This window comes from Pogona vitticeps, chromosome 13 (genome assembly GCF_051106095.1).
Source record: "Pogona vitticeps strain Pit_001003342236 chromosome 13, PviZW2.1, whole genome shotgun sequence".
Lineage (NCBI taxonomy): Eukaryota > Metazoa > Chordata > Lepidosauria > Squamata > Agamidae > Pogona > Pogona vitticeps.
Genome location: NC_135795.1, coordinates 4,696,277 through 4,706,520, shown reverse-complemented (window position 1 = coordinate 4,706,520; position 10,244 = coordinate 4,696,277). Strand labels below are relative to the sequence as shown.

The window sequence follows — 10,244 nt, the reverse complement described above, 5'->3', positions numbered from 1 at the left end:
AATACATTCACAGTTTCTGTATTAATTCCAGACACTTCCCAGGCCAGCCCTACCCTTAGGCAAAGTGAGGCCAAGGCTTCAGGCTACCGGATGCTCGGGACAGAACTTTGAAAAACAGTGGACTGCAAGTCCCAGTCAGGGTGGGGTCAGACCTATGAACTTGGAGCAACTTTTAATTACTTACCACGGAGATCACTGGGTGTCCTTCCGGGACCATTCCCGGTGGAGAGGGGTGCCAGGGTTTCCCACTGATCGAGGCCACTCCCTTTTATGGGGCACTGAGAACTGATGGTTCATTTCCAGTGCATGCGATCGCTGGGATCAAACCAAAGCAGAGCTCACTGCTTTCAATTTCCCATTCTCCTTCAGTGGCTTAAGAAAACAACTTTAGTCACTTCATGAGTGACTAAAGAGAGGCCCAGAAAGGAAAAAAAACAAGAAACCGGGCTTTCTCAGTGGTGGCCCCTCGGCTATGGAACACCCTACCAATTGAAATTCGGCTGGCACCCTCGCTGGGCGTTTTCAAAAGCCAGTTTTAAAAACTTGGCTATTCAAGCAGGCCTTCCCTCCAGTCAATTAACTTATCCTTATTTTTCTTTTCTTAAGCTATGTCATCTTGGTAATGTGTTGTTTGAATGAATCGCTGTAACTGAAATTTTTGATGATTTTTTAATACATGTTATATTGTTTTTTTTTTTTATCCATGTAAGCCACCCCGAGTAGACATTGTCTAGAGGGGCGGGGTAAAAAAATTCTGATAGATAGATAGATAGATAGATAGATAGATAGATAGATAGATAGATAGATAGATAGATAGATAGATAGATAGATAGATAGATAGATAGATAGATAGATAGATAGATAGATAGATAGATAGATAGATAGATAGATAGATAGATAGATAGATAGATAGATAGATAGATAGATAGATGGGGATCTTTCTCCGTAGCTGCAGTCCAAAATGTACTTTATTTAGACAGATAATACTAGGAAATTAAAAACTTTCTCTGCTCCTCTGGGGAGGGGCAGAGGCAGGAAGCATTTTTTTTTTAAAAGCCTATCAGGGCAACACTGATGCGCTCTAGCCGTTGTGTCTCTCTCTTGTGGTATCTCCAAATTGTGCAGCATGTTATGAATGGCGGTGCTTCGGGCTGACAAATTGATCTGTCCTCAGGACTTCTCTTGGAAGTGACGTCGACCCAGGAAACGAGAGAGCCAGATGGTGTGCAAAATATTTATTCACATTTCTCTCCCCCACCCCACCCTCCATCACATTTCGGATCTGGGTAGTGCATTTTCTTCGAGGAAGCTCAGTTTCGCTCCCCCACCCCACCCCACCTCTTCCATTCTTCCACCTCACACATGCTTGGCCCCTGCCTCCCCACAGACGGGGGTCGAGGGCTTTTCAGCAACACGATACGGCAAGATGGAGGGGGTGTCGTAAGGCCATGTTCAAGAGAAACAAGCTCTGCGGAGCCCCAAGGTGCAGGTAAAAAAAAAATCCAGATTAAACCCCCCGCTCCACCCTTTTCATGCTTCCAAAACAAGACCTCCTCTACTGAAAACCAGGATTGTAACCTCCTACGATAGCCAGTTTAGGAGCTGAAACACATACGGACACCCCTTTCCAAACGGTGGCATGAAACCAATGGATGCCCCTTCCCTAGAGGTGGCGGCTGCTTGGCCGTAGAGCGGTTTTGATCCGTGTTGGCTGATTGAACACTGGAAACGGGAATCTGAAGGAGCAACTTTTTCCCCAAGTTCTGGAGTGGTTTTTCAATGCCGCCCGTTTCCATCAAGCCAACTCAAATTATTATTCATCCCCTTACTGGTGCCGGCCCAGATGTTGGACAGAATGAGGGCGCCTGGCAGAGGTTTGTGAAAGAGGCACGCTTCAACCTCAAACAGGACAGATGGGTAACTGTTTTGCTACTGTACGCCCTGGTAGGGTCTGTTACCCGGACTCAGGCCTTGGAGATCATCTCAGCCAAGAAGGTGTTACACTGGCCATCTAGCAGGTACAAGCCCTTGGTTGCCTCGCTGTGTTTTTCCATCGAGAAACATCAGAAAGATGGAACTATTGTTTTAAAGTTGTGTGGGAAATCTCTCTCTCTCTCTCTGGGTTTGGAATGGATTTCCTCAGCTCCTGCCTTCATATTGTAACCACAATTTGTAGGATTTCCCCACATAGACACATCAACCAACAGCGAATCTAGAAGGTTGTCCATCTCTGATGGTAGACCAAGCCCTGCTCTAGAAACCAGCTTGCAAATCCCAACCCTAAGCCTGCACAGCACTGACTGTTCAGTCACTGTTCCGTCAGGACCCAACAGGAGGCTTGGTGACGCATGAGAGAGGTGGGAGAAGGGAGAAGCAGGAAATAAGCATCTCAACCATGTTGACACGGCAGAGATCTTTGGAGTTAACGTTACATTTTGGACCCTGCTTTACGACTAGAATATCTGTAGCAGATGGACAGAGATAGGAAGCTGTCTTGTATGAAATCACACCACTGGACCATCGAGGTCACCGTTTTGAGCCCGTATCGTGATTGCCAGGACTTCAGGGAGGGGAGATGCCAGGGGCCAAAGGATGAAAAACGCCATGCCTGTCAACACAGCCAGCTCCCATTTCTTGCTCATCCGTCTACAGAGGAAACCCAGCTGACTCTCCAAACCTCATGAAGATGGCAAGCTTCGAGGTCAAAAGGTGTGATCCCACCAAAAGACATGGCTAAAATTGAGAAACAGAAACACAGAAATGGTCCCCTAACCCTTGTCTGCTAGCTAACGGCCAATGGGAAGACAAAGCGGGGATGCGAGAAACACAGCAAAAAAGGAGTTTTTTTTAAAAAAAGAACCACAAAACATTCCAGAGAAGAAGGGAAGGTTTGAGGGTGTCGGGAGCATCATTATCATGGAGAGGCTGTTAAGCAGGACCAACCTCTGTCCAGCGCTTGGGGGGTTAGGGGTCACGAAGGGAACTAAAAGGACAGGATCGAGGGCTACGTAACCCCACCTTTTCCCGTTCCCCCCACCCGCTAGGAATCACGACCCTGCGTGTCTACAAAGGAATCGCTGAGCACGCACTTGTTAAGGAATATTTTTGTTTCTTTCCGGGAACTGAGGACTCGTTCTAGAAGTGGGGTTTAAATGTCGGGGGAGCAGGGGGGGGAAGAAAGGAGGCAATTTGCTCCTTTTCGGGCTCTCAACTGCCCCCGCAGCGATCCTGCTTTTCTGCAAGACTCCTAGTGCAGTTTTGGGGTGTGTGTGTGTTTTTGGCATTCGGCGTTTCAGAGACGCATGCGCTGCGCTCCTGCATTTGTGCGCGCCGGGGCCAGCCCAGCCCCCCCCTTCCTCCCTCCACCCCACCCCCAGTGAAATCTGCAAATTTTGGCACTTCCAGGATAGGTATTTGCAGAGAGAACTGGGGCCAGGCGGGGGTGCTACGGGGGAGGTGGGATCTGTGCCCCGAGAAGGTCGTAGGCGAAGATGTTCCAGAAGACTGCAAAGACCAAGAAGGTGGCATAAGAGAGGAGCACCACCCACCAGCCGCACTGATCCTGCAGGTTTTCCTCGTAGCTGCGGAGAATGGTCAAGCCCATGCTGATGCCGACGATCGCCCCTGCCAGGTGGGCCATGAAACTGGGCTGAGGACCTGAGGAAGGCAAAGGGGGGGAGAAACGCAGCCAAACCGCCCGGCCCACCTCGGAGCTCACTGCAATTGAGGAGAGCAGAGGGAGAGGGAAAGAGGGACAAAATACAAAGGATGAGCATCGATCGCATTTCGGAAACAATCCATTCCCATTTCTGTTTAAAAAATTCCAACCCAGTTTGCAAATCCATTATTTGAACCCTGAAACACCGCATCCTGCAGTGGTACGTTCTCAGGAAGAAAAGCACGCTGCTTATATACCACCCCATAGCGCCTAAACCACTCTCTGGGTAGTTTACAATTTAATTCTGCAGGTCCAAAATCGGCCCGCCACCAATGAGCAGGGTACTCAATCTAGTGACCCTCAGAAGGATAAAAGGCTGAGCGAACCTTGAGATGGGATTGAACTACCTGGGATTGAACCCAGTTTGTGAGCAGAGATTTGGCTGCAGTACTGCAGTTGAACCACTGCACCACGAGGCCCAGTAAAGAAAAATAACAATATTTCTTGTTATTAGCTGTTTTCCGTCATCTTTAAATTGTCTTTCAATTTTTACGAGTTTGTGACTTGGCCAATTAATCAATGCACTGGAAAACAAACAAACAAACAAACAAACAAAAAATTGAAATACTTTTTTTTTTTTTTGGCACTGATGGGCAAGAAATTTGAAGACATGCCCCACCGTAAAGAAAGGGGTACGCCAGCTAAGCTTCACACAGTTAGCTTTCAGCAGTTGCATTGAGACACCTTGCAAGCTCTCTCTCTCCCCCCCCAGCCCCCAAAAGAGAAAAAAAAAGGCTGAAAGGATCTGTCCGCCATCCAATTTGATCCAGGCCTTGGGAAAAATGGAGGTGTGAATTTGCTACCTTGCACCCCCAAACTGAGCCTGGCTGTTGTATATTGCTACAGACCAAAATTCATAGAATCCTAGAATTGTGGAGTCGGAAGGGGCCAACAAGGTCATCTAGTCCAACCCCCTGCTCAAGGCAGGAATCCCAATCAAGACAGAGGGTGGTCCAATTTCCTCTTGAAGGCCCCCAACGTTGGAACGCTCACCACCTCCCCCTGAGGTCATGGGTCCCATTGTCGTACTGCTCTAACAGTTCAGACATTTTTCCTGATTGTTAGCCTTTGGTCCAAATCTGGTGGATTCAGTGATTTGAGATTTGTCTGAAATCTGGTGCTCAGCTCCAGTTGAGTGCACTCATGTTCCCAAGGTCTTCTACCCCTCTGGAGGCATCATTCCCCAACCCCCTTCAGCCATCTCCCCATTGCCCCTTTCCTCTTTTCTCCTGCGCGGCCCAATATACGGGGCCATGAAACGCAACAAGGAGGCAGAATTGGGAAACCGGAGATGCGGGTGGGCAACAGGTACAGGGGCCGGGCGATTCCCTCTGGGCATAACAAGCCGTGACATACCAAAGGGCAAACTCTATTTCGAAAGATCCCTCAGGGACGATGGGCAGGGGCCAAAGAGAAAGGCTAAGAAAGACCACCGTATTTTATCCGAAAGTTATTCCTGACATCCAAAAACTCTCGAGTGGAGGCATGTTGACCATTTAGAATGGGGAAATATCATACATAAAAGTTAGAAAGCCACCAGACTGTGGTGTGGCTATGCCCATCTGGGGAACCCCAGGTATTTGGCCCCAAAGGGTGCCAGATTTAGCATCACAGCCTGAGATTCCCCACCTACCCCCCCCCGACTCCAAGGAAGAAGATACTTACTGCACACCAAGGCCAGCACCATACGGAGTAGCTTATAGGGGCAACGCATTCCTGCCCAATTCTATAATGGAGAGACAAGACGAGAGTTGTTCTAGTTTTTGGGGAAAGACCCACAGATTTTTTCCCCCATGCCCTTCATCTAACCTCCTCCCTCCCTTCCTCTACTTCTTGCACAACCGGGGATTTTTTTTTTAAAGCAGACACAGCCATCAAGTTAAACCAAGACAGGAACACTGCTGCATCTGCATCTTAACACACAGAACTCAACGGCTTTGCTGCTTTTCCTGGTTATCCAGGATCTTTTGAAATTAAATGCAATACAAGGGTAGAGGTCCCTGGAATGCCAGATGTTGACTACGACTGTCCCCATCATGCTGCACCCTTCTTCAGAAATATATATTTCGAGGATTTTTCTTGTAACGTTTTAAATATTTTCAGACTGCAGAGAAATGAATCCGTGGATACTGATCCTGCGGATAAGCGGGGTCCTACTGTATCAGCTCCTGACAACCTAGCCATTCGAAAGCATGTAAAAATGCGAGTCGATAAATAGGTACCACCTCGGTGGGAAGGTAGCAGCATTGTGTGTCTAGTCGCGCTGGCCATGTGACCACGGAAACTGTCTACGGACAAACACTGGCTCTATGGCTTGGAGATAGGGATGAGCACCGCGCCCTAGAGTCGGATGCGACTAGACAATTTATCAGGGGAACCTGTACCTTTACCTCTATCAGGAAAGAGGGTGTGGCTGCTACGCATCCCAAAGAGCCACGTTCCGCGGAAAGGTGTTCTTTTATAAATAAACAGGTAAGCCTCCCGTCAAAGAAATCAAGGTGCGGTCAAGAGAAGGAGGGCCAGAATCTCGCATGGATGTCCGTTCAAAGTTACACCACCCATTCCACCCCCCCGCCTCTCACCATGACAACGTTGGCCAGGTGAGCGGAGCAAAGAGCGTAGACACCTCCCGAGCCTCCGACCAAAGGTGCTCGCATGTCTGTGATGGAGACGGTCAGAGAACCTGTAGGAAGATAATTGGGTGGGGGGGGGAAGAGGAGGTAGAGGAGGAAGAGGAGCCTTCAGATTGTTTACTTTTCAGATTTAAATGAAGGGAAACAATCAGATCATCATGAACCAATGCTGTGGACATTTCCAGATCTCTGGAGGTTCTCCATTCCTTCTTGAAAGGCTGCTTTCTCTTGGGCTTTAAATCCTCCCCTGTCCGCTTTGAAAGGCCTTGCCATCAACTCTGGCCTGCCCAAGGTCAAAAGGACAGTGGCAACAACGACAACAACGACAATAACAACGACAACAACAACAACAACGACAACAACGGAGAGGCCTTTCCTACAGCTGTCTCTTTAGCTGCTGTTGAGCATCTGTTGAAGACCTGGATTTGGAAGGGTTTTGGCTGGTGGTTCCCAGACCTGGATCCCCAGATGTTCTTGGACTACAACTCCCAGAAGCCTTTGCCACAAGTTGTGTTGGACAGGATTTTTGGGAGTTGTAGTCTACAAACTTCTGGGGAACCAAGGTTGGCAACCCCTTGTCTTAAGGCACTCACTCCTTTAATGGCTGGTTTGAACTCTTTGCTGGGGGTGTGTGTCATTTTCCAGATTAATTGCCTGTGTAAATACGTACACGTTGAGTTCTTTTATCTGAAACATTCATTCGATCGGCTCTCCACCCCACCACAGATTTTTCTGGCTGCAGGTCAGGGCCTAAACCTCAAAGATGTCATCAGAAAGGGGTTGGTGAGGATCTGTAGGAAGTTTTTCTTCCTCCTCCTCAAATGATCTAAGCAAACCCTTGAAATGATTGTGAAATCCATTTGAAGGCCCACCATTTTGTGCATGTTTTCCTAATATAAAGCCAGTGCTGGAAATAATCAGTTTTTCTTAAGATTATTCTGCAAATTGGGGTATGGCCCACCTGTGGAATTCCACCTGACAGCCACGTTGACCTATGGAACTCAATACCATAAGGTGGGGCAACAATCATTACTCTTTTGAACAGACATAAAGGGAAGTAAGGTAGAATTATGAAGAAGAAGGTTGTCAGCATTTACGGACAAGATGGCCCTGTTTATCTGTATTTATCTCCTGGTGGGAATTGGGAAAAGTGACATTTTGGGCTATAACTCCTAGAATCCACAGCCAGCAAGATTCTGAGTGTTGCAGTCCACACTTTGTCACCAACGTCAGAGAAAATAGTTGTTGAACAAGAAGGCAGGCGTGATATTATGCTCACATCTGCTGGTATGCTTTCCAGAGACTCTGTTGGAGGTTTTTCCAACCTCACATGCTCCCTTTACTAGGCTTGGCTGGGGTGGCTGTCAATCTGTCTGGCAGTGGCCAATCATTCCTTCCCTGCCTCTGAATTGAAAGAGAGCCCCACTTCTTCTCTGCTCTGTGTCTTTCCCTCTTCTGTTGCCTATTGGAAGCGGTGAGCCTGTTGTTGAAAGCAGTCATGTCTGTCAGTTTGCCGTTTGATCTGTTCAACTGTAAGTAATTGAAAACTTTTATTCTTTCTCTTACTAATGTCTCAGAGTGAGTTATTGAGACTGTAAGTGCCTGATTGGTGACAAAAAGGGGTGGACTAATCTGGGGGAACATGAAGCTATTCTGCTCTGTGAATCCCTGTACTTCTGCTGCACAGCTAGAGGAATTTAACCAAAAATTCAAAATTCTGTAAACAGACACCAGATGGGTCACTGCAGGAACAGAACTCTGGACTAAATAGACCATTGGCTTCATTTTCAAACAACTCCGAAGAGCCCATAGGGTAACAGCAAGGCAGCCAGGAACCACCCAAGAACTGCTCAACCTGTGAGCTTCAGGTCCTAATGGTACCTGGAGCTGAACAGAGGCTTTTTATACTGCTGTCCTGAGACTCCTCCCATCCAGGCTCCACCCCCTTCCGAGCAAGAGGGAAGCCTTAAAGGAACATCCCCTTTACAGCCATGTATGCTGCTAACCATGTTGCACCAGCTCTCTGGATTTTGGGGCTCCTGGACAAGGAGATTGAGGGCATGTCAAGAACCCAACCTCCTTGTGGTTGATATTTGCAAGTACAGAACGATTCACCCTCCATCAAACGACACACTTAACACAACACCTGGTTCAGTCTTAAGAATCAGGATATAAACAGAAGAGAATGGGATCTGGGGACTCTAATTCTGCTGAGGTGCTGAATCTGTCCCAGGACTTACCTGAGTTTTACAGGACCTGCTGAAGCCTATCCCCTCCCCCCCAAAAAAACGGGCTCAGCACCTCAGACAGCCCTCTTAAAGTTCTGACCAAAATCCGGAGCAGAGCCAGCAGCCTCTGGATGTCAGGCAAAGCAACGAAATCTCAAGGCAGCCGTTTGCCGGTGTCTTAATCACTTTTGACTCGCATACATTTGCATTCGGATGAGCCGAAATACCAAATCGGAGGGTGAGGAATGTCGCTTTTATTTTTTAAACGACAGACGCAAATGTCAAAGGAAGCAACAGGTTGGAAAAAGGATTCCCTTTGGTGTGAGGGTGAGGGGAATGGCAGAATGCCGCAGCTCAGAAAAGTGCTTTGCCACCTGGTCGTGTTGCAAGCGCTTTATGCTACAAAACGAGCCATGGTTTCAAAGAAAGAAAGAAATCCACCATCTGATTTTTGGGGACAATGCCACTTCCTTCTAAGCTCAGAGCGGGAACTTGGACAGGTCTGGGGGTCGATGTAACTTGACTCTCGAGTTCTCTAGGCGTGTCGAAAGCAAGCTGCAAGCATTCAGACGTCCACTTCTGGTTTGAGAAACAGGGTTTATTTGGTATTCAAGCAAAGCAAAGTGTGCTGCTCACCCCCATAGTGCTTATACAGAAGTGAGTACACCCCCTCACATTTAATAAATGTTTTAGTATATCTTTTCATGTGACAACACTGAAGAAATGAAATTTGGCTACAACGTAATGCAGTGAGTATACAGCTTGTTTAGCAGTGTAAATGTGTTGCCCCCTCAAAATAACGCAACACACAGCCATTAATGTCTAAACCGCTGGCAACAAATGTGAGGACACCCCTAAGTGACAAGGTCCAAATTGGGCCCAAGGAGCCGTTTTTCCTCCCTAGTGTCAGGAGTGTCCTCACTTTTGTTGCCAGCGGTTTAGACATTAATAACTGTGGGTTGCGTTATTTTGAGGGGAGAGCACATTTACACTGTTACACAAGCTGTATACTCACTGCATTACGTTGTAGCCAAGTTTCATTTCTTCAGTGTTGTCACATGAAAAGATACACTAAAACATTTATGAAATGTGAGGGGACGTACTCACTTCTGTGATATACTGTAGCTCTCTCTGGGTGGTTTACAACTTCAATTAGGCTACACATAATTAGCCCCCCCTCCTCCTGGGGACCCATTTTTGTGACCTCAGAAGGGTGGAAGGTTGAGACAACCTCAAGCCGGCTACCTGAGTCTGTTGGGATCGACCTCAGATCACGAGCAGAGTCTTATGGGCTGATGAAAAGTGGGCTCAACGTCAACCTTAAAGCAGAGGAAAGTCCGTTTTTGGCCCCAAGGACACCACAGGCTGGACTACCTCCAGAAATGCAAAACAAGATAGGTTGAGGTCTCTGGCTGCGGACCTTGAGGTTGGGAGTTCGATTCCCTGACTGGTGTATCCTGGAAAGGGGCTGGAATAGATGACCCACAGGGTCCCTTCCAGCCCTAAGGTCAAGGTTATTAATAGGCTTTCAAAGATAGCTCCTGGATATACTGTATACCAAAGTAAAACATGGAATTCTCATTCCAGAGGGAGCAGGTAAAATCCAGAAGATTTCGACGGCTTCTCTCTTCTCTCTCTTTCCCCACCTTTGCTGAGGCAGCAAGT

The 10,244-nt window shown here is 47.6% G+C and overlaps 1 protein-coding gene across 2 annotated transcripts in view; it reads right to left on the bottom strand.

Annotated features, from left to right (window-relative positions):
• Positions 1 to 1,220: 1,220 nt before the first annotated feature.
• RHBDL1 (rhomboid like 1) overlaps positions 1,221 to 10,244 on the bottom strand; it is a 29,028-nt gene continuing 20,004 nt past the window's right edge. For both annotated transcript variants that reach the window (XM_072982525.2, XM_072982526.2), the window contains exons 6-8: positions 6,301 to 6,401; positions 5,384 to 5,444; positions 1,221 to 3,717 (exon numbers count right to left, since the gene is read on the bottom strand). In XM_072982525.2, coding sequence (XP_072838626.1) covers positions 3,446 to 3,717; positions 5,384 to 5,444; positions 6,301 to 6,401 — 434 coding nt within the window. In that variant the 3' untranslated portion in view covers positions 1,221 to 3,445. The remainder of the gene's footprint in view (positions 3,718 to 5,383; positions 5,445 to 6,300; positions 6,402 to 10,244) is intronic.